General features: G+C 42.3%; 2 protein-coding genes across 6 annotated transcripts in view; one reads left to right on the top strand and one right to left on the bottom strand.

Moving 5' to 3' along the window:
* FMN2 (formin 2) overlaps positions 1–11669 on the top strand; it is a 166753-nt gene extending 155084 nt beyond the window's left edge. Inside the window, exons 20-21 of the mRNA XM_037392766.1 lie at positions 8013–8094; positions 9526–11669. Of these exons, the coding sequence (XP_037248663.1) occupies positions 8013–8094; positions 9526–9552 (109 nt within the window). The 3' untranslated portion in view covers positions 9553–11669. The remainder of the gene's footprint in view (positions 1–8012; positions 8095–9525) is intronic.
* Positions 11670–14842: 3173 nt separating this feature from the next.
* Positions 14843–27562, bottom strand: part of GREM2 (gremlin 2, DAN family BMP antagonist) — a 41021-nt gene continuing 28301 nt past the window's right edge. For 2 of the 5 annotated variants that reach the window (XM_037392276.1, XM_037392273.1), the window contains exons 2-3: positions 19865–20027; positions 14843–17756 (exon numbers count right to left, since the gene is read on the bottom strand). In XM_037392276.1, the coding sequence (XP_037248173.1) occupies positions 17249–17755 (507 nt within the window). In that variant the 5' untranslated portion in view covers position 17756; positions 19865–20027 and the 3' untranslated portion in view covers positions 14843–17248. Of the gene's footprint in view, positions 17757–19864; positions 20028–24181; positions 25579–27562 lie in introns of those variants that run through there. The other 3 variants (XM_037392278.1, XM_037392277.1, XM_037392275.1) reach the window with 2 other exon arrangements.

The raw sequence follows: 27562 nt of genomic DNA, 5'->3' as shown, positions 1-27562 counted from the left end.
GTGTATTATACTGGTACACTACATTGCATCCTAGTATGTGTTGTGCAAAAAAGGAGATAGATACCAGTCATCATCTCATAATGAAGTTTGCAGCCTGTTCTCATGGCTGTAACATCAAACTAGGTGTGACAGTTCAAGGTGTAGTGAGATGGGATATGGTGATTCCTACCATATAGAAGACTTAAGTCTCAAAGACTTAAAATCTGCTGTAACCCAGGCTGATCCCTAACTGCTGAAGACGTTAGATTCCTTGATTATTGAGAGTTTGCCAAACCAGTGCATAAAGTTGGCATAATAATGACAACATCCATTAAGTGTAAGTGCTCGGCTGTGTGCATGTTTTCTGGTATGAGTAAAGGGCACATGCTAACAGCAGGGGGGTTTTTCACATTTTTGGGAAAAAGCCTCACTGTGTCTGCAGTCATTCTGAGTCACTATGTAGTTATGTGTGGGCACCTTTTGATATGCCTATTTTCACCTAATGCAGCAAAGTTGAAGGCCTCTTATTTTCCCCATCTCCTGCACTGGAGTTCTCTAATTCTGTGGCTCTCCAGATGACTTCTAACTTTTTGTCTTTTCCTTCCAGTTGCCTCTTCTATTCACTCGATTCTCATTTTTGCTTGTACTGCCAGTCTTACAGTTTTCAATTATCCAAAGTAGTAGCCCCAGTATACCCAATGTAGCAACCCCTCTGTCCAGGGTAGGTGTCCATATCCACTTTAAAACAGTCTCTTTCTCCATGTAGACTGTGTAGTGAGACTTTTCTCATTCTTTTTTACACGTTGCATTTTTTCCTCCTTTTATGCCATCTGCTGCTTAAAAATGTTTTACAGCTAACACATAGTTTCACATTTCCGTTCACTCACAAGTTTCCTTTCTTTTGCTTGCTGCTTATGTTACTAGTTTTCCCTCACCTCCAGTCTTGTTCCCGTCCCTTATCATTTCCTGTTGAATTTCCTAACCAAATAGCCCAGAATGCAGCCAGCTTCTTTGAGAGCAACCTGGCTTCAGTTCCAAGAAAAACAATGGAAGGTGATGACTATCTTTTCTTTGAGGAACCTCAATTTTCATATGTGGTCTGTAGGAAAGTGATTTCTATTTTGCCTGAAGGTAGCCAGGTATAGTCTGAAATACTGGCCACTTTGATGAGAAAAAGAAATATGAATTTGATGGCAGAAGTCAGGAAGTGGGTTTAAGTGGCTTATGCACGTTTGCATCTTATTAGAACCATAGCCACCCGTAACAGTTTCATTTTTTTACATTTTCAAGGTGAAATGTTCTTTAATGCTAAAGTTATAAACTTTAGAACATTTAAGCACAACATCCTTTTTTGTCCTTGGGCACATCTGCATATCTCCACGCAGATAAGAGCAGAATCCCTAGATCACCAAGAATATAATTGTCAGATAGAACCGAATACTTCTGAACTGGAATTCTTTCAGAATATTTTGAAGTGTGTTGTGGATTACAGTAGGACTCTGCAAATGGGAAGGTCTCGTTTTCATTTCAGTTGGCTTTGATTTCAATTGGCCTCAAAGCCTTATTTTAGGCCCATTTGACAGGATGCACATGGAAGAAAATCTAAAATACATTCCCCAAAGTCTGCTCTAAACTGTTGACATAGGAGGGATCTTATTCAGGGTTCTGCTGCAGATCAGTCTCTGTGTTATAAGTGGCCAGATTAAAACATTTTAATCTATTTGTCCTTGGTTCCTCCGAGCCAAGGTATGATTAATCTCTGTGTCTTTCAGCCAGCCATTGTCTGCCTTGTAGGCCTTGAAGCAACCATGCAAGGAGCTGGCAGGGATGTCAAGATAGTCTAATACCTAATCTCTTTGTTGGTTAGCAAAGGTTAGGTTTCATCAGTCAGCTTGACGGAACCAAGTACATTACAATGTGCTTCTTATCTGTATAAAGTCTTTGCAGTCAGTTGCTGAATCATATCTGTGTCATCGCTTTAACCCTATTGGCGGGATAAGCTCTACATTTTTTGCTCTACTTTTATGTTGGGAATTGCAATTTTCCGTTCTGTTTTTTTCACTAAAGAGAAACTCTTTAGCAAAAAATCATTTCAATATTTCAGTAACTGGGTTAAAGAATAAAACAGCCACACGGTTCTAGAAGAATTTTCAAAGCAGGAGTTTTAAAGCTTTCTGCTTTTGAAGTCTTAAAGGTGTCTGGCACTTGCTGTTTTTGCTGAGGTTTTTTCTATTTGTTTTGATTTGTAAAGGTACTATTATCAGTATACACAAGTTATCTCCAACCCAGACACATATGAGCCCTACATAAAATATTTTGGCAACACCCCTTTTATTTATCTGACAACAAGCACTTAGTAGTATACGGAGTATTGACCTCAGCTTTGTTTTATGTTAAAAATACAGAATCACTGCAGAAAATTATCTTTTGGGTTGCATGAACTATACTGTCACACTGTAAAAGTAATATCTAGGAGTTTATTGTGGAAGTTTTTGTGAGCAACTTTAGTACCTAAGGCATATAACCTTCCAGCCACCTCACCGTGCTTACATTTGTCATGTCGTAGTGCTCGCGAGTGAAGCGCAAGGCTAGCAAGCGTAGATGGAGCCAGTAGGAAATGAATCTGTCTGCCACAGATACTTCAGATAAAATTATTAATCTTTAGTGGCAGGGAAGTGGCTCCCCCCTGAGCGGATTGAATGATGACAGAAAGTCTCTAAGCCTTGATAAGGTTGTGTCCAGGTTGGCTTCTGGTCTGGAAGGTAGATAAAGATTCTTTGTCCTTCAGATTTGTAAGGATGGCTGCTCTCTTTTTCCTGTGTGTGAGCCAAACTGTAACTTGCTTATTCATCTTATGGACCGTCTTTCAACTTAAGCATAGCTTGTATATGTTTGTCAAACAATAAATATGAGGTAGAGGAGGTGAAAGGGCTGGAGAAGAGTTTTTATTATGATGGAGATAAGAAACTACCTCCTTTGTTATGGGTGAAAATTAGTAGACTCTCTGAATCTTAAGTAGCAAATTTCTAGACCTTAATTCTTGGGTTCTGTAAGTGACCTGCTGTTCATTCACTTGTAGAGTATTTCTTTTTATAGCTGATCCATGGATTGCCCACTGTTTTAGGTTCCCTACATGTTTTCTTATTGTTGGGGCAGTTTCAAAGTATATTCTTTCTGAAAAAATTCAGGCTATGCTTTAGCTAAATTTAATATTTAAGGAGATAAGTTTGTCTCTTTGGTTCATTTTTGTCTGAACACTCTTAATAAGTGTTTATAAAATCTGCCCTGGGCCTGATGTTTGGTCCACTACTGTTAATACCTCTGCTCTTCAGATTACTACAATAAGAGTTAAGCAACTTTTTGCTTCTCTAGGCTGAGACTATTTTTTGTAGGATTATGTTCTCATTGAGCCAAAATCAAGAAATTACTCGGGAAAGGTAGTAAGAGGCAAAAATTGCTAAAGGTAATGCTGTTGATGTTATCTTTTCTATCAAAATGATACACTCACTTCAAGAACTGATATGAGATGAGACAGGGTTTGATAGCAAAAGAACAAAGTCAGTTTACTGAAAGAGAGTTTGAGAAGCACTTGAAAAGTGTGAAGTCAGATAGTTTGAGCATCAATCTAGCAAAGAAGCTTACCACAGTGTAAGCCTGCAATTTTTTCTCATCACACTTACCAAGTTAACTGTACCACCTGGGTTCATCAAGAGGACACCATGTCCCTTGTCACCTCCATCCTAACCACTCTGAGATCATGCCTTGAGCATGTGTCCTGCTTCTGAGTATTTGGTTGTACTTGAGAGTAATGGCTCTATAAAGGGGCTGAAGAGCCTCTATAACAGAAAGTATTAACATAGAATTAAATAGTTTAAGTGAAAACAGATCTTGAGAAATCAATCTATACACGTGCCTGCCTTTGCCTAAGGGTCATAATTCTCAGGAGGTGAGGAATACCCACCTTCCTCAGACTCTTTTTCCACAGCCTCCCTGGTGGCATCCTATCTTTCTACATAGGACCTGACAACTGAATCCCTACTCCTTTGCTAGGAACTTTTTTTGTAACTGTTGGGAGGCTCACAGATTCATAGCCCTTGTCTTGTTTTCTCCAAACATCCTCTTCCTTCCTCCCAGTATTGAATTAGATCCATTAATTTCTTCATAGAGCTCTAAGAACTCGCCACAGCTGAATAGTTAACCCAGTCTTCCCGATACAACCACTAGCGTTCGTACAATTTTTGCACCTTTTGGTCTCAGGGTAGTATCTTGCGCCTCCACAGTGATCAGGGTCTCACTGAAGTTGGTGGGAAGTACTGCAGGAAAAGCCTGAGCAAGAGAAATGTATGGAGGAATGTATGGAGGAATTTGTCTCTGTGAGTATATGACTAGGCATGAGTTGACAGAACCAAGGTGATTTTGCCAAAATCTTTCTAGTTTCATGGATGGGAAGATGAAGGCTCATTCAGGGCCAGTGGAGAAAACCCAAAGAATTTGTCAAAAAATTACCAGTGGCAATTAAGTTATTTTCAGACTGAATTAAAACTATTGCCCTTCCTTCAAAGGTAGCCTTTTATCTGCTTTTCTAGACCTTGTAGTTTAAATAGTACTGATGTTCATATCAAAACATACCCTTTGGCTCTTCCAGTAGGATTAGGTTATTTTAATTTTATGTTTATTGAAATCCTAATTTAGTTGAATGATCTGTCTTCAGAAAACACACTTGCGCACTGTAGAAATTGATACCTCTTCTGCTGGTTTATGATTTAGCACTGGGGAAAGCCAATGATTGCCTTTGTCTCTATATTTCACCAGTCTGGCAACTTTTCCTTCATAGATAAGAGCTGTAGATTTGTAAGAGCTGTAGATTTATACAGTTCTCTGTGCTTCCAGTTTTAACACGGTCATAAACCAAGCCTCCTAACAACGAGCCTGTTGCATGCTATCTTTATATTTCTAAGGACATTTTTTGCTGAAGAAGCACACATATAGGTCATATCTGCTTCAGTGAGGCTCTATCCAACATCTTGAATCTTCCTGCACAGAGAGCAGGATGGGGGCCAAGAGACAACGAGCTGTCCCAAACCCACACAGTGAGTCAGTGATATGGTTGGAACTGGAACTGAGCGGCTGCTAGCTCTCGGCTTCGTCTTAAGTGCATTAGGGAGTAATACTTCTCATCTTCTGCATTCCCGTTGGTATGAATAAATAGGCTCAAACTCCAAGGAATTTCACAAAAGCTCCCAGAAACTTGAGGACCGCAACCATGCTAGTGAGACCAGAACCTCTTACATAATCCCAGAAAAATGGGTAGCACAAGCCCGAGGTTGTCACTGAGCAGCCTGCAGGCTGCGGATCGCTTTTTCAAGCGCAATCAAAGGGACACAGAAGTTCTGACCTCCTCACGGAGTGGCGTTGGTATCAGCACGTTGCTGTTTGGAGCGGAGACAGCCTTTCTCCAAACAGCTATGTCTCTATCAGAAGCAGAACCCTGGGGGATGTGACGCTGGCAGTGACACTCAACGGGGCCTGCTTTTCAGAAAACAAGCCCTATTGCTGCCTCACCAACGGTGCCGTCCTGTAGGAGGATTTTTGTTTTGAATTAACATGAGTCCCACAGAGAGCTGAGCTGTCTCATGACCTGGTATGTTAGGCAAGCAGTGGGTAATCTATCCTGGAAGGGGGAGATATTTAGATGGGACAAAGACTGGAACTAAAGATTCCCTGACATTTCCTGAGAATAACATCTGGACCTGTGTGAACTGGTTTGGTAAATATTTTTGTATGTTACATATGCTGTCATTTGCATGATGAGTAGTCAGAATACCTGCATATATTACATCGCTTCTATAAAAGTCATTTGGATAACCTCAATAGTACTTGTAGAGTCCTCAGGATTTTGATACTAATTTGCTTCCAAGTAACATTTCTTTTTTTTATTTAAATTATGCCTACCAGTGAAGGGAGCCAGCTATAGCTGTATTTGGAAAAAAAGGAAATTGTAGGATAGACAAGCTATTTTATATCTGACTTTGTAAAAGTGGCTTTTGATGGGCTGGAATGTGTCTGACTTTGGAAAAGACCGCGGGAAGATCAATGTCACAGATACTTTTCTTCCTTCAGATGTAAGTAGACACAAAGCAGAAGAAAAGGTGGTGTTTTAGGAAAAGGAAAATGTCTTTGAATTGTACTGCATTCTGTATCGCTCCCATAAGCTTCTATTTAAAGCTATCACCACGTTTTGGCTGCCACTTTTACTGAATCTATTTAAATATGTTTTAAAGGTGAATTGGCTGTGTGACATTTTTGTTCTATATTATGGCGTGGCAATCTATCTGATTTGCAGTCAGACAGAAAGTGTTACAGCTTGAAAAGAATAGGTTTCAAAGCCTTTTCACCCCCCACCTGTGCACGTAAATGTCCTCCTACGTTAATAAAATATAAGGCCATCAAATGAAGAGAGCAGCTTGTTGGAAGTGCTGGAAAAGAATGGACGTTTAAATTAATTTTTGAAAGTATAAATTTGAAACTTATGAAAAGAATGAGGTGTGTCTGGTGAAGCTGGATAAAGGAAAGATGAATGTGAAGGCGATTTTTTTTTAATGTGCTTAGCAGACCCAGCTGGAGTCTTATTTTCAAAATCTGGCCCTTACCACACACACAAAAAAATATTTTAAAATAATAGTAACACGAAGTCTGATTCTCACATTGCCCTGTGTAGCCTCAGTGAAATAGCAGACGTGCAAGTGGTCTGGAGATGAACTGCAAGGAACCAGCCAAGGATATATCATTTCTTCAATATCATTTTACTGTTGTTTCTTTTTTTTCACTGTTGGATAATGATGAAAAGGCAGAGTAAGTGCCATCTGAAGTCTATATTGTGGGCAAGAGCAAGCCAACATGGGATTTACATTTTTTATTTTCTACTTTCTTATTTATAAATTATATTCTCATATCTCGTTAAAAAAAATTACACCTCTCACACCATTTAATGCCATAACATACAAAGGTTTTATGTAAGCCTTTGAAGCTCAGAAAATTCATAACGTAAATGTGTATTATCAGTGTTTCAACCATGTGTGTTTGTAAGGTTGATCTACAAAACAAGTAAAAATGGTAAAGAAACATTTTACAGTGTGCCATTGAGCCCAGCAGACTGCTTCTGGCAGGCTCCCAGTCAGTATAGCCCTCTGCCTTTCACAGTTTGCTCCCTACCTGTGTGATAAAAAGGGCATTTATGGCATTGAAAACGTGGTATTTGGTGGCATTTCACAAGGCGCTGATTTGGCACTGCTGGCCAAGTCAGGAAGCCCTAAGAAGTGGACCCTCACTTTTGGAACCTCTTCCTCCCTTTACACACAAGCAGCCCCAGTGGGTTCATCCCGAGCAGTCACGCAAGCCTTGCTGCTCACCCTCAGCTTCGGGTAGAGACATGGGTGCAGTGACATGCAACATGTCACTTGGTAACATCACGTTCCATGGTAATCTTCCTTTTTTATTTTAAGTTAGAGTGTGAAGACTGGAAATCTAGGTTAATCTATTTTGCCATTTTAAACGCAAACAAAATCGGGTGAAGGAGAAGACAGGTTGGTGAGACAGTTTGTTCAAACTGTGGCTGAAGTACTGAGGTCAGGAACAGATTAAGAATGATTTTATTTTTTTTTTAAAAAAAGTCATAAAAAGAAAAGGAGCTTTCTCAGCAGCACTAGGTATGAGTGCTTGGAAAGGTACATTTCATGTAGTCCAGTGTATTTTAAATCCTGATACATCTGAATCTTCATCTACAGCAAGTCCTGATTGCTTTTGTAACTAGAATTGATGATACCATTGATGATGCCTGTCCTTGTAAGCGCCGGAGTCTGACAGCACGGCATGCCAGCCACACGGAGCAAGTGCTATTTTGTGGAGCATGCTAAGGAAAATATGGGGAAGAATGTTATCCATGTTGTTTCCTCAGGCCTAAATTTGTAAGTTATATACTGCACTTTGGAAATGGCTTTGGCCTAAAGGTATATTTATAAATTTTGTCTCTTCAGAGTTAAAGAAGCAGAGGAGGTCTGCAGGCAGAAAAAGGGGAAGTCGCTATATAATATAAGACCAAAACATGACTCTGGAATTGTAAGTAAAAATTGTAGCAATATTTCTGTTCCCATCACTCATTCTACCTTTTCTTTTCTCTTTGCACTTTATAGATGTGTTATTATTGATCTAGGTTTTCGCTCTGTTTTATTGTGAATGTTTAACATTTCCACAAAAGGTGTTAGATGAACAAACTGGAATGCTGCCTATAAATATTGCTCGACAAAACAGATGTAGCACAAGCAAGAGCAGCATATGACTGCCCACCCTACCAATCTCCCTGCATCCCAGTTTTCCTGTGGGATGCACCTAGAAGGCAGAAAGGCGTTTCCAGTCTTCAAGTTTATTCAGTCTGTTTCCACTCTCTTTTCTACAGTTACAAAACGTAAGGAAGAATTGTGATAGGTAGACATCTTTCAGGTTGGATCCTTGTACCCAATACTAATGGCTCCTGTTGCACTGATCTGGATTTGTTTGGAATAGAAACCCTAGAAAAAGATAATACTCGCCATTCTTCTGAAAACCGCTAAATAACTTCAGTGATAGTAGAGGAGTAATCCTCGTCATTCAGTGAAACTTTTCCACTATAATTGTCTAAGCATTGCTAGGATCATGACTGATTTTACAGAAAATAAACACTCCTCTAGTGAAAAATTAGTCTGGCAGCTCACATTTAAATTATACATGTGGAAATTACCCATCGATTCTATTTGTAAAATATTATAACAGAAGATATTTTTCATGTGTCCATGTCCCTGTCTGCCCCCCACCAGCCATGATTTAATTCTTTTGTGCTTTGTAGTCACAGCTACGTTACTGTGACACACCCTTGAAATGAAGCAAGTGGTAATTTACTGTATTCTAACTAGTATAATCTGACACAGGACAAAATAGCATTGCATTTATTGTTTCCTATTCTGAATATTTAGGGAGAGCTGGCTGTGATTAGTGCCATAAGAAATGTAAATGGAGTAACAGCTTGGTTAGGAATGATAAAGTAGGTTTTATTTTATCAATTTTATTTTAAACCAGAGCAAGATGTTATTTAAAAACAAACAAACAAAAAAACCACACCCAACTAACACTGATTTGAATTTCTCCATCTCACCTATATCTTGCCAAATGTAAAGACAGTGACGGATTTTTGTAAATTTTTTTCTTTTTTAGAGAACCACCATAGGTTTAATTGTTCCTGTGTCATTTTCATTATTAGTTGCACTGAAACTGGGACTTTCAGTGTTACTGAAAATTTGATAGAGTGAAAAGGAAAGTGAACAAAACTACTTCAAAAGCATTGTGTAGCTGCAGTCTATTTCAGTTCAAGCTTCAAAGGAAATTTATTTCTGAAGTCAGTTCTGCAGTAAGTAGAACTGAGCGTTAGCCTGCGTCTTTCTGTGCTTTTCATATTTCTGTGAGGGGGTTTAATATTTACTCAATTTTCTGCTTTCTTTTACTCATTTTATTTTTCAGAAAGCAAAGATAAGTATGAAAATCTGAGAGAAGAAAAGCAAAAGCCATTGTTACCAAAACTCAACACACCTGTGGGTGGGGAGTGAGGAGGAAGGAAACTGCATCATCCTGATCATTTGCTTTCTCGACCTTTTTAAATTCGCTTTTTGTTCTCTAGAGTTTTCCACCAATTGATGTGTTATGGTACATTCATTCATGAATGTAATCACTTTAATGGAGTGCCCAGCAATAGACTAGGTATGGACTTGAAACACCTACCCTGTACTCTGCGTCCCCTTTGCCACTCCAAACGGTATTTTGTGAAGCGTACGGTATATTACAAATAGGCCAAGTCAGCATGCATAAACAGCGGCATCTGCATCAGTTCTGAACATGCAGCAAATTGCATTAAGTTGAACTTCATAAGAATGCTACTCGATACAGTAAAACATTTCCATTCCTACTGGCAACATCTGTCTAACACAAATACTTCATGGCACTGCACTTAGATTAGGGAAAGAAATGTTACTCCTAGTGAATTGTTTGTATCCGTTTCATGTTGGCATTTGTAGTTCGTATTTTGAATCGTTAAGTGCTGTTTATACAGTATAATCAATGCTTTCCCAACTTGTTTGGTTGCCCTCCATGACTAAATATTTGTGGAACAAGATGTTTACTGTAACTATCTTTAAAATCGATAAGGCAGCATACTTTTACTTCATCTTTTGCCAGACAGTGAATGCCAGGTGGTATGGGGGTCAGAAATCCAGCATTAAAAAAAAAAAAAAAAAAAAAAAAAACAAAACCAAACAAAAAACCAACAACAACAACAAAAAAAAAAACAAACCAAAAAAGAGTAAGTGAAAATCAGGAAAATACAGAAAAGCACAGAAGTATGATAGAGTATGAGAGAGATTTGGCTATTATAGTTTGTTAATATATGAAGCAGCTAATACTTTTACATGAACTTTAAAAGGTATATAGTATAGTTTTAACTGCTGATCACTTAAATCAGACAGGCTTTTGGCCACATGTACATGACTTCCCTTTTGGAATTAGCTTTACATTTAATTTAAAACTCCTTTAGAGAGCCATTAAAAGATGCACATGGGGATTGCCATTTACAGAAAACAGTAGCCAGTTCTAGTGACAGACCAGAGCCTACCAACTAATCGGCATCAAGTTCACACTTAACAGAATTGCAGACTTTTCCTCTGGGCTTTCAGTGTCCCTGACTAGGAGGTTAATGATTGAAACCTATGACTTAGGGCTTCCATTTTAGACCACATGCTTAATTCCTATTTGCAATCCAGAATTAATTCTATCAGTTTTGATCTGCTCAACCAATAACCTTCCCCCAGTCCTAATTGAAGAGCCCCAAACCAATCAGCCCGATTGATAACATTTTTCTTTCAAAGCGCACTTTTCCTGAAGGCAGGCTGTGTGTGTGACTGAATTGGATGCACATGCTTACAGCCTTGGAGCCTGAAAGATACTGGGGTGAGGCAAACGAGCTCTAACCTGCTGGGTTGCGTTATTCCCTGTCTAATCTAGCACATCAAGAGACATTCCTAGCTGTCCAGAGGCTAATGTACCCTACAGGGTGTCATAAATGGAAGTGCAAAATATGACCTCAGGAATCTGTTATTCTTCAGATATACCAAGCACTAGAAAAGATGGGTTTTTTCACTATGTGAAAAGCAAGTCTCCTGTTGCTGACAAACCTATGTGAAAATCTCTACTTGTAATAATTTCTGGCAGGGATATAAGTTACTGAGAATGGAGTTCTAAAATTTTGTGTTGATGGGAGTAACATTACTATTTGGGAAAGTGAAAAGGAGAGATTATTAGCTGGTACAACTAACTTATGGAAAAAACTTTAAAAAATGAAGCTATTTTAATGGCACTGATTCAAATCCATGTTTGTATTTATGTAAACAATAGTCTTTTCCTCTTAACTTTGCTCCTAAGTGCAAGGATACAGTAGCATGTTTTCATTTGTAGCCTTCCTGTTCCCTTCAGTACCTACAGTATGTATATTACTATACTAAATGAAATAATAGATCATCTAACAAAGATCACTATGTGCAATACTGTATTTAGTGTTTCTATTTCAATTTTTTTAGAATGTTAATTTATATGAAAATAAAAGGAATAATAATGAAGTAACTGCTTTCTCTCTTCACTGTCAGGCTATGCTGCAGTTTGCTAGCAACCGTTTGCTCCCTAACCACCTTGTCCCATTCAGGCTCCCGTGACCAAGGATAAAAACTTTGTGAACAGATGGGTGGAAACGGGGCTTCTCTTTCCTTGCCTTTTGGAAGCACAGTGACAGTAATTCCCAGTTATGTGGATGTATTACCTTTTCCCCAGGTGGTGGTAGCGAGGAGCTTCAGAGTCCTTTACCCACCCTGCTGTCGCTCGCTCGGGTCTGTGGCTTGTGCACGCCTTCCAGTATTGTACCTGGCTCAGGCTTGTAACCTGTGCCTACTCACAATGCCTACGTAAGTCTCCAGAAATTGCTATTAGGACAAAAAAACGCATAAAAAAAGTATTATCTGCATATTATAATGTCTTTATACGTATATTTTATATCATTAAAGTGTTGTCTAGCAACCTGGTAGGACTGTCACATACGCACATCCCTACCCCTTTCACCGGATCTGCAGCATGGATGCTGGAAGTTATTCGCAAACCTCTCTGAAGAACAGTGTCAAAGGCTGACTGCAGCTGGTGGTACCATGTTATGATCTTAAGATACAAGCTGCTGCACAGATTTTCCTCTTTGAACATGTCTTTTATGTAGCTTTCTCTCCAGCCTGTTTTCAAACACACATTCAAAGTAAAGTAGCCCACTATGTGCAGCACCAAAGTGGATCCACAACACTCCCAGGGGGGATTCCCAGCCTAAGTTTCACCACTGTCCTTTTTTTCAGTGGTGCGTTCAGCTTTTTACAGCATTCTGGACTAATGTTCTTTTGTTTGTGTGTGTGTGTGTGTGTGTGTGTGTGTGTTAAAGAGGTTGAACATCCCACTGATCCCCTCTCTCCCCATTTCCTGAAACATCAAGCATACCACGCTTTGAGTTGGCTGTTGTCCTACGAGAGTTCTCGTGGACAGAATTCTGAGCCTTTGCTGATCACTCACCGTTACTTCAATGCAGCAGCTAGATACTGACTTTCGTACCTGAGCAGCAGATGTGACTTACTGAGAATGTCTGGGGTTTTTTAAGAGGAACTAAGAAGATCCGTGCTGTTTTGCTTGCAAATTAATGCCTTTCAGAAGCATGGTACTTTGCACGTGTCACCATGCAATTGTGCTCAGCTTTTTTTGTAGCACCTTTCATCATCCCGAAGCACTTCCAAAACTTAGTTAAATATTAACCAACAGCGGCAGTGGGAATACAATTAGTGACATCTTCTAGACTGGTATTTTTCTTGCCCAATTTTTCAGCTAAAAATGTTGGAAACAACTGCTAATTTCATTGAGAGAAGATACAGCAAGTCTTTGCATTGCAATTATTTCATTGCCTACTCTAGCGTAACAAGCAAAAGCCAAGTTTGTGCCAACCCCATTATATCAATTACTTAAGTTACGTCTATTTTAAACCGCTGCAGACAGAATAAGTGAAAACTGATGGAGCTGAGTTTTTCTGAAGATTGTGTGATCAAGTCAGCAAAAAGAGGAGACGGAAAACCATGTCTCACACCATTCAGGTCTGCCACTCACCAATCAAATGGGATTTATATCACAGAATAGGTTTTTCAAGCCATTACCTTGCTTATGACAGACCCATTGGTACCTGCGCTGTACCCGATGTCCATCCAACTTACTTTAAAGGGATCCAAGAGCAAGTCCATTGCCTCAAAAAAAAAAAGGCATCTTTCTGAAGATAAAGGATCTTTACAGCGTCAGCACTTTTTTCTCATTTATTCCCAGCTGCAGGTCCAACTTATTGTCACTCAACCCCAAACTGGAGCCCTGCCAGGGTGACACTACCATGGGGTGGCAGAGCTTGACATTCGCTGTCCCCCTCCTTCCCCTGTCCCACAGCATCACTAAGCAATACTGAACCTAGCTGATTTAAAGCTTTTTTTCATCTACCTCAGGAGACCTGCCTTGCTCTTGGATCATTTCCGCAAGTGGGAGTGTTTTGGATGGCAGCGTACGCCTGCGGTATGGCGGGTCAGCAGGTGGGCAATAAGGGGCTGGGTGAGCTGGACATGGGCTCTGGGCTGCACCACCAACAGCGGAGGTGCACATGGGTGCTGGGCAATGAAGCCACCGGCGAAGCAGGAGCATGGCGAAGAGGCAGGTGGAAACAAGAGAGGGGTATGGGAGGAGATGGCTGCCTGAGCTCCTTTTGAGCCAACTGATAGAGGCACTTGCAAGTTCTGAGCAGAGGGCCCTGACCACACGCAGGTAGCTAAAGCACAGCGAAATATTAATTCTTGGATTTAAAAGCTACTACAAGAAAAAAAAAGAAAAAAAAAAAAAGAGGGAAAAAAAAAGTCCTTAAATCCATGAAATTCCTGAACCCTGAGAGGATTCGGGCAAGAGATGGGGAAGGAGACAGCAAAGGGTTCATGCCGGTGTCATAGTGCCATAAAGGACAACAGCCTTCCCCTGCTCCTGGTGCGCTAGGTGCTCCTGCTGCTTTCAAGACCCATGACAGGCATCTCTTCTGGTCACGTGGAGGCTCGCTCCTTAGTGTGAGAACTCCCTTTCCTCACTGAAGCTTTTCTTCAAGATTATTTTGCAAATATTTTTTATCTGGGTAGGAAAGAAAAAAAAAAAAGGGGGGGGGGGGGTTGGAACACAGAACACTATCCTACCTTTGGACAGACATACACTGTATTCATGCAAGAGCTGACAGCCATCAATAAAATTCTCCTGTATCTTAAGATATACTTCATTCTTCTTTTTTTTTTTTTTTTTTCCTTCCATTCCCTGAGTAGTTTGGTGCCTGTTACATAAGGATCTCGCTATATTTTAAGCAAAACCACTTTGGTCAGGGTAATAGTTACTTCTCTTACCGCAAATGATGCCAGCAGTTCAGCCAGTGGTGGAGCTTTGGTTGCCTTCCTGTCAGTTAACCAAAAAAACCCAGAATTTGTGCATGCAGAATCGACTCCAGGATCTAGGATTAGTGCAATTCATGCTTCCCTCTTGCCCTGCAGGTACTTTTGAGGGGGTGGGGGACAAGGGAAGAAGTAGCTAGGTTTTCCCAAGCTGTCAAGGTGAGCCTGTATCTGGTAGGGTCAAAAGGAAGCCGGAGAATATACTGACGAGAGAGCAGCTGGACACAAGGTGTTGAAGCAAAGCCGGGAAACCTGGATGCCATATAACCCTAGAGTAGCTTTATTATTTAATCTATAATTTAATAGTAGACCTATAAAATAATTACATTATACTTAAAGCATTTCTTCATTTTTGTTTTCATTTATAAAACAAGAATTAAATACAGTTTTAACCATTACAAGCTCAACTCAGTTTTTACATAAACACAGCTCCTAGAAGGAGCTTTAAGCTGCAGCATATTCATATTGCAAACTGGTGAAAAACCCAGGCAGGGCATAGCTTAAACATAAAGATTCTTGCACTTTTTTTTTTTTTTTTTTTTTTTTTAACTGAAGTTATTAGGGTGCTTTTCATTCTCTAGTCCAAAATGCCAGACTTCCCATTCATTTCTTTCAAGTGGAGACTGAGATCCCAGGAGTCTTTGACTGTAGTTATTGCCACCTTACCCCCCCCGCCCAGCTCCCCGCAGCCACACCAGTGCTCGAGCTTGGCCTGACCAGTGCTGGCCTGGTGGCTGGCACGATGCTGGCAGGGCAGCAGCGAGCACTGATAAAGCAATCCCCGTGCGAGGAACCTCCCCGTGCCCTGCTGACAAGCTGAAAGAGCACAGCAGAAAAGCCACAGCCGTTCACGTAATCAGGCTAACAGACCTGACCAACCTCACCCTGCCCACGCCGAGCCCCGTAAACCGCTTGGCAAGCTCTGGTGGAGCTCAGTCCCGAAAGCCTCTTAGAGCCGGCTGTCGCACAGAACAGCGACCTGTGGCACTGAACCCCTGGCTGGCAGCAGGGGCCAGGCACGTTAACCCGTTGAAGCGGCTGCATGTGAAGAGGCTGGTGGGGAAGGGCTCCCACCGCAAGCTGGTTTCACGAGATGCAGATGCTGAACTGCGAGACATGCATCAGGGAGTCGGCGTGTCATTTTTAATTTGTAAGCTTCAGACAATTGAGCACGCATGGGCTCTGGGTTGGGGGGAAGGGGCTGGTTTGTTTTGAGACATGGGGTTTTAATGCAGCTGGGACTAATACAGTTCTGATCTGTAACAAACAGATTATACAGGACATGCTAAACTCCATCAACTGAATAACAACACAGTATGATTTTAAATGAACTGCAAGTGTTCACCGACACTGATTACGTAGAACTCAAAACCCGCGCAGACCACCAGTACTGTAGCAATTACCACTTACTCTCTCCCTGCTCCTACAGCTGTGACCCATTCCAGCGGCACTGACTGATGGGCTTGTCCTTTAACACTAACACATTAACGTGGTTTCCAATCATGGGAGAGACACCACTCCCAAAACCTGATGACACTGATGTAGCTTTTGTATTCAGTCCAGCCATGACCAAATTTTATCCTTTGTGCGACAGTGCTTTTATACCTTAAGGGAAACATTGTTCCCTTAAGTGTTCTCAGCATCTCTCCCACTACCCTCCCACCTACCCTGGTCTGAGCAGGCATAAATATAAGGTCATACATGGGTGTTGTCTTTCCTGGAGTAAGAAACACACACACACATCTAACACACAAAAACCTACCGAAAGCCCAGTTAAACCATGTCCATTTTAAGCCAGGCAGCTGACCTAGCAACCGAGTCTCTTACTCAACGTATTTTAATCTCCGGCACATTCTGCCACAAGAAAAATATACATGGCTAGGTCTATAATACTTTAAACAGTTGTTTACTATAGCTAGGTTACAAAATAAACACTGCTGCAGAGACCACGTGTTGGATATACTCTTAACCACAACAGCATCAGAACCCACCCTCAGTCTGCTCCGCGGTGACGGTGGCTGACCCAGCGCCTTGCCCTCTTCCCCTCGCTCCTTATCTGCCTTCAGACAAGAAGCCCGGAACCGTTTGTCATTGCACAATTAAAGTTGTCTTGAGGAGATGAGCCTCGTCAGAGAGCCTCGCTTGCTTCTCGCAGGTTACTCGTCCCTCATCTGCGTCCCCCAGCCCTGGGCAGCGCCCCAGCACTTCCAAGTGGGAGCGGCGAGCTCCGGCCCAAAGCACGGGGAAGGCGTCCTCGTCTCGTGGAGGGGACTGGAGTGTAGGGCAGAGGGCTTTACTCCACACAGTGGAAACATTTAATGCTGGTTTCAGCCAACTGGTTACTTAGAGGATCGATCGCAACTCCTGGCAGCCTGCTCCACTCCAGCAGATTCAACCGCCAAATGACACTGGAAATATAATGAAACTTGATGGTGAAGTGCCTCACACAGCCCATTAAACAGCGTTATTCCAGTCGGCAAGCGGCAAGGAGCCTCTCCTTGCTCGAGAGATGCCTCCTGAAAGACAACAGAACACCAAAAAAAAAAAAAAAAAGAAGGAAAAGAAGAAACAAAGTGACAAAATGGACAGTCAGCTCAGTGGGAGAGGGGAGGCAGCAGTAAATCTGATGGGGGCAACACCAAGCAGTAGCCACACGCCTGCTCTCACAGTTTGCCCGAGTTGTTAAGATTCACAGACATGCACCGGCACTGCTTGACCTTCTGGATTTTCTTGAGTCGGAAGGGTGGGTCCAGCTCTGGGCACTCCAGCTGCACGGTGGAAGAGGTGACCTTGTGTGGCTTGCAGAACGCGCAGGACTGGAAGGACTCCTCCTCCTTCTTCACGTGCCGCGGTATGTAGAAGGAGTTGCACTGCCCATAGCAAAAGCGGTTGATGATGGTGCGGCTTATGCAGCCCTCCTCGCTGACAGTCTGCCGCAGGGGCTGCGTCTTGCACCAGTCGCTCTTGAGGTATTTCCTCTCGGTGACCACCAAGGCCTCCTGGCTGGAGGCCAGCACCTCCTTATTCAGCTGCTGCCTCCGCTCCGAGTGGTTGCTGCTGCTGTCCTTGTAAGGGGAGGGAATGGCGCCCGCCGGACGGTTTTTCCTCGTGTCCGTGACTCGAACCAGCGCTGCCATCAGGAAAACGGACAAGGCGAATTTCCAAATCATCCTGCAAACGGCAACACAAGCAGCTGTTAGGAGAGACACGTTTTCAAACCACAGAACTGTAACGGCGGTGAACTCTTCTACGCCTGCTTTTAGAAGCAGCGGAGATCTTGCCACCTTTGTAGTCCCAACAGCTTTCCCCAGGAGATTAGCTCTATTCTCAGGTGATTACTTATCACAAAGTGGCTAAGACCTGTGAAAGTCACATCGCTCCCCCCCAGCCTTGCGAGCTCTCCCACTACTTGCTTTTCCCCCCACCGGGACAGTGCTGCTTCGATCGCTGAAGAAGTGACTTCACAGAAGCTCCAGCCAGAAAAGCTTCCTCCTCCTCTGTGAAATCCTGGGCCAAACAGCTGGGCAAAGTCCTGGCTAGCGAAGGCTCCAGAGACTCCTGCCAACACCGTGACAGCTGATTTGGGGACGGCGGGGGAGAAGGGAAGGGAATGCCAGGTTACACAAGGTGAACTCCCATCTGCCTCCCCAGCCCCCGAGTCCCTGCACAGCCTCATTCCACACAGAAGTAGCGAGAAGTGTCCAAAAGCCGATTTTTATTATCTTAAATTACTTCTGAAGTTTCTTGGGGCTTTTATGGAACTTACAGATTTGCATTTATTGCCTTTGTGGGAGGCCGAAAACTTGATGGATTTATTCTTCCAGTAAAAGGAAATGCTTAAACACAACTTTGACTTCATTTAAGGTTTAAGAAGGTTTGTAAACAGGAGAGAATTCAGTATTTATTTTAGATGTTAAGGAATAGGTTAGATCACAAGCCAGTTGCTAAGTTAAAATAGTCAGCCAATTGGCAAAAATATTTTTTCCTATGGTTGTCTTTTAGGATTTCTTGTTCTGTGGAGCATCCCTTACCAACTCTTGGATTTTCATCAACCACTTGTCCAATTCATTTTAGTAATGTGTCTCGGTGCGATTCCAGGATATCAGAGTAGACATACTAAATTTCCTCATAAAGTCAGTTCTCACCAGTGCACTGCCACAACTCATTTTACAGTTCACTTCATGCCGTTCTCCCTGGGAAGGGGGAACAGAGGGTCTCTAGGGTGCCAGAAGTGGGTGCAGCCCAGAAGCTTCCTATTCGGAGGCAAGGACCCTTCAAGTCTTTCTGAAAGTGTTCTTAGTGAACTGTATTTTTATAATAGCATACAGATGAAAGACTCATCCCTCTCTTCCCAGTAAAGTTTCAAATCCTTCCAAGTAATGATTTATTTATTTTTCCTTTAGAGAGATGCCAAGATGAAAACAATACCATCATACCAGTAAATATAGGTATGTCTCACACTAGAGACACTTAAGATGGTGCATAGATACTCCTAACATGAAAACATGCCTGTTTCCAAACAAAGACACCAACAGATTGAAAGAGTCATTGCTGCAAAAGTGCAAGAGAAGATAACAACAGCAATAGCAAATACGTCTTACCTAACAAAGCAGACCTAACACATTTAACTCCTATGCAGATAAAGTGAAGGAACTACTGTAGCAGACTAGGTGAGACAACATCATTTCAGGCGATTTTCTAAGTTTACGAGATCTCAATGTCAGGCTTTGACTAAATTTCTAAGGGGAGAAGCGCTGAAAGAAAAGAAAGTGCTAATCCTCTAGCTGTGAACGAAGGATGTTCTGAGGCAGAGTTAAATTTCACCAGAGTGTGTGCTTGAAAGAGAATCATCTTTAAAGGGAAGCCACTGTTTCTAAAACCCAGATCAGCCCATTCATCTGCAACCATGCCAGTTGCCCACTGACACCCACTGTAGCCATGGGTACTTTAAAGCAGTGGCCTATTTTCACACTGCTTAGCATTCTGCATAAAAGTCCAGAAGTTTTGTCCAGAGTCTTTAAACGAAGCGAGACTAGACTTGGCTTTGCTCGCAAGTATTGTCGCCAAGACCGTTGGATGTCAACCCACACGGCCAGGCCAAAACCTAATCAGGTAATTAGTTTCAGTTGAATATAGCGTTCCACGCTTCCTTTCAAACTGTTCTCGTGTTATTCTGCACCGATGGCTGCATTTCAGTAGTAGATAAAACAACTGATCCCCATTGCTTTGTGCTTTATATAGAAAGAGGAGGAAAAGACCCAGGAGTTACAGGACTATACCTTCTAGGGGTCTCCACAAGATGCCTTATGCCAACGCTACTCTTCCACTCTTCTCTTGAAACGCAAGCCCACAAAGCAATGGTGATAACTCTACTGTTCTTCAGGGAGGGAGGCTGGTACTTTTCAGCAGGGATATCGCCTCTCCGGTCTCATTTCTCTGATCCTGGCGGGGAAAAGGACAACACAGGTCCTAAGCCACATCAGAAGGACAAAGACACTTTCCCCCACCCCTTCCTCTTTTCTATGGTAAACCCTGTCTTACCACACCCACCCTTTCTCATCACAAAATGCGAGTTGAAAACGTTTCCCTTTTGTGTCAGGGGTGGGGTCAAGTAGAAATCCTACGCAGGAATTCAGGAAAGCTGACAGAGGGCTCACAACTCAAACTCTACAATATAGAGAAATATTATAGTAATTTTCTAATTACTGGAATAGTTTTATGTAGGCATGGAGAGCCATTCAACAGAGTAAGTAGGATTTATTCAGTAAGTCTACATTTATAACTAATAAAGCATTATTAATCAAAGCCACTATTGTAAGGTTATAAACGAAACACTGCAGTACACGTTAGCAAGTACTTCTACAGACAGGTAGGAATGCACCACCTATTTCTGTCAATGATCCTTATCAAACCTGGACCTTAAAATGTTTACATAATAGAATAATAATCTATTTTACACTAGCAGGTCAAATGTGCATCCTGTCAGATCGTGGAATTTCTAATCACAGGGTTGCCCCTTACTAGCCTGCAAATCACCCCTTTCTAAGCCCTGGCACACAAACCCCCTATTCAAGCAAGTAAGGGTGCAAACAAGGTCACCTGGTGCCAGCAACATGCCAAGGACTACATATATTTTTCGGTGTTCACATGCAAAGAGAAAAGAAACCTCAGTATTCTCAGAGACACAGAACTTTTTGGTAAACACAGTCTGAATGCAAAGCAACATGGTGAATGCCAGCTGCAGACAGAGCGGGACGAGAAGGAAGACAAAACGTACTGGAGAAGAATCTGGCTTCTGGCAAGAACAGGGCAGTTCTGTCCTACTTAGATGTCACAGAACTGAACATGGGGCTGAGCCCGAGCAAGCCAGAACTGCCTCGAGAGACCAGCGCCTCTGAAGCTTGCAGGAACGCCAGCCCGGGCCCACCGCCCCCGCTGCACCTGGGGGTGCCCATGGCCCAGCCAGCAGAAGCTCCCGTGGGACAGTTTTCAGCTTCCTTAAGGGTCGCTGCCAGCTGCTGCCAGTCCCCCCCACCCCTTTTTCCAGTGTGTGAGCTGGTGCAGAAAATAACCTTAGACTAGACACCAAGCCAGCCCTAGCTGCATTTACATTTCACATGCTAAGTTTTTATCTCTTTGAGATAAGGAAATCAGCGTCAAGTATGAGTTCATAAACTCAACAAACCCATCATGCTGGGGCTGGGCTATCAGGTACTCGGGAGTGTAAAAAATCCTTGGCCAAGGAGGCAGGAACACCAGGACACAGCTCTGTAATTTGGGGACGTCAGGGCACCCATCTAGGAGGGGAGACCCAGGATTGCTGTGTCTGGCCTCAGCTTTATTTCGCCTTTGTATCCAATTACTGTGTAACATAAAATATCTACCAAGGCAGGCTCTCTCTTGCGTAGTGACCTTCTGGCCCTATAACTCACGCATTCCTGAAAGCAATCCAGCTCCGGAGCAGCACAGGCAGCAGTGTAGCCCCCGAAATAGCCTATAGTTTGGTCGTTAGGGCACCTCTCTGGGAACTGAAGTGTTGGATTTAACCTCAGAAGTCAAGTGCACATTTTTTGGAGAAGCCTCCCGGCGCAGAAGCCGGCGCTATGGTCTGCAAGGTAGGGCAGGAGGTAACGGCACCATCCATCTGTGCCCAGCGACTGCTCCACCGCTTCCTCTGGTTTGCAAAGCTGTCACCAGTTTCTCAGCTCAGGGTGCAGTTTCTGACTGGGGATTCCTGTTTCACTATCAGCCTCCTTCAGGGTTGCAGGTGGATGTAAAGAGAGAGAGATGTAACTTAAAGATCTGTGATAGTTTTTTCAGCATGCAGCACCTGCACAGAACCTGGCACTACCAGCACTCGTGGAAGCATCCAGTGCTTTGATACCGGTTTGATACAATCACCTCCCCTTCACCAGGTCTTCCTGGCAGGAGTTCAGAAAAAAAAACCCAGCCAATAATTTTAAAAACTGAAAAGATACCTCCAAAACCTGTCTTTCCTACCGTGGAACTTTCCTACCATGAAGCCTAGGATGGATTCAGCCTGTAAACGCACGTGGAAGAAGAGCCAGTACTATAAACCTATCCTACACCCATCAAAAGCACCATGAGAGCCAATGACTGGAGAGACGATAAATTCAGAGCTACTTTCCTTTTTAAAAATTATTAATTTAATTAACAGCTGAAGAGTTTGCCTTGGAAAACGGTTTCTGGTCAACTACCAGCAAAGGGCAGACATTATAGGGTAGATTAAATCAGGTACAGTTCTGTGGCATGGTACACACACGGTCACATTTGACCATCTGCATCACTCTTTTCCAGTTTCTATCCTGCAAACTTCAGAGACACAAGAGATCTCCTTTGGGATCAGCTATTCAGCTGACTGTGGGAATCCCTGTTACCAGAAGTTTTTCTGCTCCCCCCTTACTTTCCTGTTAGACCTAGTCAAAAAAGAATCCGTATAAACCAGCTGTATGTATATTACTGTAAGAACACGGTGTACATGGTCAGTTCTCAGCATTTTAAGATGGGACACAATAAGTGTTCCTTGAAGACAAGCCAGGCAATAACTTCTCAAAGAACTAAAACTTGGCTTTAGCAACAGACGTGGGAAGCCAGGAAATATCAGATTCTCTACCAGGAAGCCAAAAATGCTATTTATTTAATTTATTAATGGTTAGGCATGATTCTAATGGTACAATGTTTGCATAAAGTCTATACAAATCAGGCATCTTTGTGCAAGGGAGGCATTTGGTGAAAGCTTCTCCCTTTTAAGTATCCTTTGGAAACTATTTGTCCTGTGTCTCAACGTCAGCAGTAACAGAACACTGTACTGTATCTTTCTTTTCACAGAGCCATGGGCCTCTTAGTAAATCATTCCATCATTAATAGATTCTCATTATTAAATTGCCAAGACTGAAGCCAGCCACAACAACAAAACACACACATAGGAGGCGGGGGGGGGATGAAATGAAGAAAACAAAACAAAAGCCGGTAACGCAGCTAGAATGTGTTACTCTCGTATTCAGATACAAAATCTCTGCTTTTTAGCAGTAAAGAAGAGTTACCATGTACTAGGAATACTAAGCAACACTTTAAAAACACTAAATGCAACACCGAAGGGAATAATTGTTTAAAAAACAGTAATTAATGCCATTACAACCAGAAGTTTTTCCATTCTTGCCCTCTAAGAACCTTCTATAGTGATTTGAGAGAAAGCTATTTCATTGCATCACAGCCCTAGCAGTAGGTGGTAGAGGCAGAAAACATTTCTTTTAGACTTAATGAACTCCTTGTACCCTCACTGGCTGGCTTGGATGAAGATCCTTCCTCCTCTCCATCCTTCCCGCTCCCCCCCACCAAGGAGATCCGTCCTTCTCGCTCCCTTGCGCCCACACTTCTCCCCCAGAAAGGCCCAGGCATGCCCATGGGGAACACCAGGAAGCCTGAAGGGAATTAGGAAGGTTTTCCTGCACCCTGGACACTCCAGGGACCATACCGTCCTGTCCAGGCTCTTGTTCGCGTTTTGAAAGGGGAAGCAGGCTGGGTTTCACCGATGCCTCAGGAGAGGACAACATTTCGCCCGTAATGCCAGGAATTAGAAGTTCTCCTGGTCAAGACAGTTCCTGAAGACACCAAATGTAAAATATTGAGAAATAGAGTACATCATCGACAAAACTGAAGCACAATGAGCAAAGGACAACCTGCGGGGACACCACGCTAAGATGAAGCTAGCTGAGAACAGCTCAGGGGTGCTGCTTCATACTAATTTCAGCTCTCAGTATAGATTTTCTACAACCAAGAGCTTTATCTTGAATTCTCCCTGAAGAGGCTGGAAGTTTAGAATTCCTGATCCATACACAAAAATGTAAGAGGAATCAAGGGCTCAACCAATTACTCCTGCCACATCCACCACCGTGTAATGTGTCAGATATGTTATTTTTAGGACAGGAGCAATTATAAAGAAAACTTGAAGGTAAACTCACCCTCGGCACCAAAACTAACCAGCTCGAATGTTTGGCTTTTCCTTCACATTTTGTCCTCTATCCTTCTTATCTACCTTTACTGCCTCCAGAAATTCATGTTTATAACCGCTGTACCGTTCCTTCGTCCAGAAACTTCAGACAAGCCCGTCTGACACAGGTTGGAACGCAGCTGCTCACTTCATCGGAGATCGCGTTACCCCACTGCTCCTCTTTGCACTGACGCCCTGCCAGGAAATATATTGATTTAAATACTGTATTACTGATCTATGGGATTAGGCTCTCCACAGGCTGAGTCCTTCTTATCTTGCATAGCTTCTAAACCTGTGCTTCACTTTATTTTTTTAAGTAATACTAGTATTGGATGAATTGAGGTAAGTTTCTCATTTTTTAGAGCCAGGACAAGCACTTTGTGAGGAGAGTCACTGAAAATTTCATTAGCTGAAATATGAGTTTTTATCCATTATATCCAAGATATGAACTGGAGTTCCAGAAGACTGGGTGGGGGTCCGGGGCAGGGGGAGCATTGGTGAAGCCAGCCATGGTAATTTTCTTTGAGATACAGTCACTAATACTTACATCCATGATAAATACCAATGCGTCCCCAAAAAACACAGACATATCTAAGAAATACAATTACTAAGGCAATCACTCAACTAGAATAAAATAGTGAAGGAAACCATGCTCTGACTTTGCTTGGGTTTTTTAAGGCTAAATGTTAGCCGATTAATACAGCGAAGCAAGACTCTATCAACTTCATACTGCCCTGTATTTATCAGTACATAACTGTGTCAGCATTATTCATTTTAACATAGGAAAAGTTAAATAAAGAGGAGGAAAAAAAGCTCCACGAAATGTAAAAGCTAAGCCATCCTACAGTAGTTCTGGTAATGCCACAATGCCATTTTTCGGGGAACATGAATACGCAGAACTCCACTTGAACACTAACAGGTAACTGGACAAAGGCTTTTTGGAATACTATTCTGATTAAAACTCCTAAATTTTGTTGCAATTTCAGCTTCAGGAACTTGTGGTTTTAGAGCCAACCACAGACAAATGTCTGCCTGGTGAGCACATGTGAACTGTCCCAAGCAGAGTGAGATGTCCTAATCAGAAGTGTCTGGGTAGTCATCAGTACTGGCAGCACATGCAACACTGGGAAAAGAAGGGGGAGCGGGAGGAGGGAAAAACCCACAAAATAAAACCAGATTTCTGCTCTCTGTCCATAAGGTTGATTTTCTTTCTCCCAACCTGGTTCTGGAGAATGCTACAGTCAGGGGGTGGGGAGGAATAAATAAGAAAAAAACTCCTTGGATACAAGGAGACTAGTTTTTTTGGAAAGGACTGAAAGTTAGTTCTTCTACGAATCTAAAAGATGTCTCTTTGCAAGAGTGAACCACATTGAAAAGATACTTGCTCTCCTTCTCGGTGCTCCTCAGCTTTTCAGCACGAGATAGAGAGCCCCAAATAGGCAAGTCAGTTCTGTTTCCACACGAACATTTTGTCCAGCAAGCAATAATAGCCTACTTTTAACTTTATTCTTCTGGGCAGAAGGCAGCTGGTACACTCCCATTTGGCAGTGTTTCATTCAGGAGAAAACAGCAGACTTCTGCCCTTGGGAAACGAAAAACTAAATCAGAAGGGAAGCGGTGGCTTCAGCAAATGTCTTCATTTGTGACCATCCCTCAGCCTGTTGGAAAGGAGGACAGTCAACACAAGAATGGGGAAAGTTCAGCATTTAAATACAATAGCTCATTTCATTGCTTCCTCACTGGAGAATCAATACTACAAAAGACTATTTTGCAATGAGTAGTCTCCATTATATTTTTGTTTTTTTGCATTACAACAGAACATAGAAATCTCATCCAAGACCAGTGCCTGACTAAGCAACACAACTTCAAATGTTTGTAGACTCACTTGGTGAGCAACATATGGTGGGACCAGAACTGAGCACAGAGGGGAACTGACTTACTGGAGGTCAGAAACGAACTGAGAATGGACCATTTCCAACGTCTTTCAATTGCACCGCATGGCACCAATGCTCTTCTTTCTTCTGATCAATCCAGATTTGTTACCCTTCGGCAAGCTTTTCTTTAAACATGTTATAATTTTGTGTATGAAAATGGTTCTGTGTGAAAATTTTCAATATGGTTTCCCTGAGTTTTGATAGAAGGGAGATGGAGTTAGAAGCTTTATTGCTTTGTAGTGTCAAACAATGCACTACTTCCAGCGCAGCGCACACGGCTCGTTTTCCAGCTCACAGGGCAAGACCATTAGTCTTCACTACATGTGCGTTACTGTACTCACACCACTTGGATTTGGATGAGATCTACTCTAGAAGAAAACAGAGGCCTGTACGTTAGAGGACCATAAAAGTGCTCAGAAGAATTTCTGCTTGCTTCTCTTAATGGGCAGAAAAATGCAATTACTTCTAAAAATCAATAGGTGGCATGTTGTCTTGTATCTGAGAAACACTAGATAAATCAAGAGAAAAGGAACATTCACATTTTCCAGAGTTTCTGGTAGACTCAGATACTTCTACTCATCAAGCTCTCTATTCAAGATTCTACCCTGTTACTACGTTAGGACTCTCAAGTAGTCAAGTTCCTATCTGAAAAATCTAAAATTTTATTGACTATCTAGTGTTTATATTATGGATTTCTGTAAGCTAACATCCTATTTATAGAGCTGAAAGACAGACGGTTCAAAGAAGAATCACTCTTATCTCAATATCCTAAGGCTAGTCTTTCTAACAGGCAGTATGCAAATTCCCCCACACCCCAAACTTCAGCTGCGTATCCCACTCTTTTCTAACATGCCACCTACCACAACCATTGCAGCTGTATTTCCATAAAGTTGTCCTAAAAATGGCATAGATTGATTGCTTCAAGAGCTTTTCATTTACATTTATCTCTGCTTACAAATTTGCCTGACAAAGCATTGGTCTCCTAACTAAAATGTACAGCAGTTGTGGGGACAGAGGGCAGACGACCTACGCTAATGAGCAAGTAAAACAAGTATTAAGCCCATTAGCCGCAACCAGGTCTATGCCACGCACATATGTACGTTGCCAGAATGATTAGTTTCACAGAAAAGCTTTTTTCTCCTCAGTGAAGCTAAACCTAGGGAATCCTCTCATCCTTCCCCGCCCCCCCCTCCCCCCTTCAGTTAATAAGCAGCATGCTATTCCACATCTGATAGTTCCCAAAAATTACATTTTTTTTTTAATCCAGCAACCAAATTTCAAACAAGTTGGACAGCAAGGCAGTTTTGAAACTTCTACTGCATTACACTATGTGTGTTTTCTCCCAAGGTATACAGGAAAGCAAGAAAAGTCTTTCAGAGAACGGGAAGGGGGAGGACACAAGTGATGGATACGGCAGTTTGCTACCACAGGAGGTGAGAGTGGTAAAGAGGGTGTTTAGGGTTACTGCGGTGGACTGGCGCACCCAACACATCCATAGAAAACCAAAGTTCATGAGCTCTAATGTTCACCTG

Source organism: Falco rusticolus, chromosome 6 (genome assembly GCF_015220075.1).
Source record: "Falco rusticolus isolate bFalRus1 chromosome 6, bFalRus1.pri, whole genome shotgun sequence".
NCBI lineage: Eukaryota > Metazoa > Chordata > Aves > Falconiformes > Falconidae > Falco > Falco rusticolus.
The sequence above is the reverse complement of the archived record's forward strand: the minus strand, read 5'-3'. Positions and strand labels throughout refer to the sequence as shown.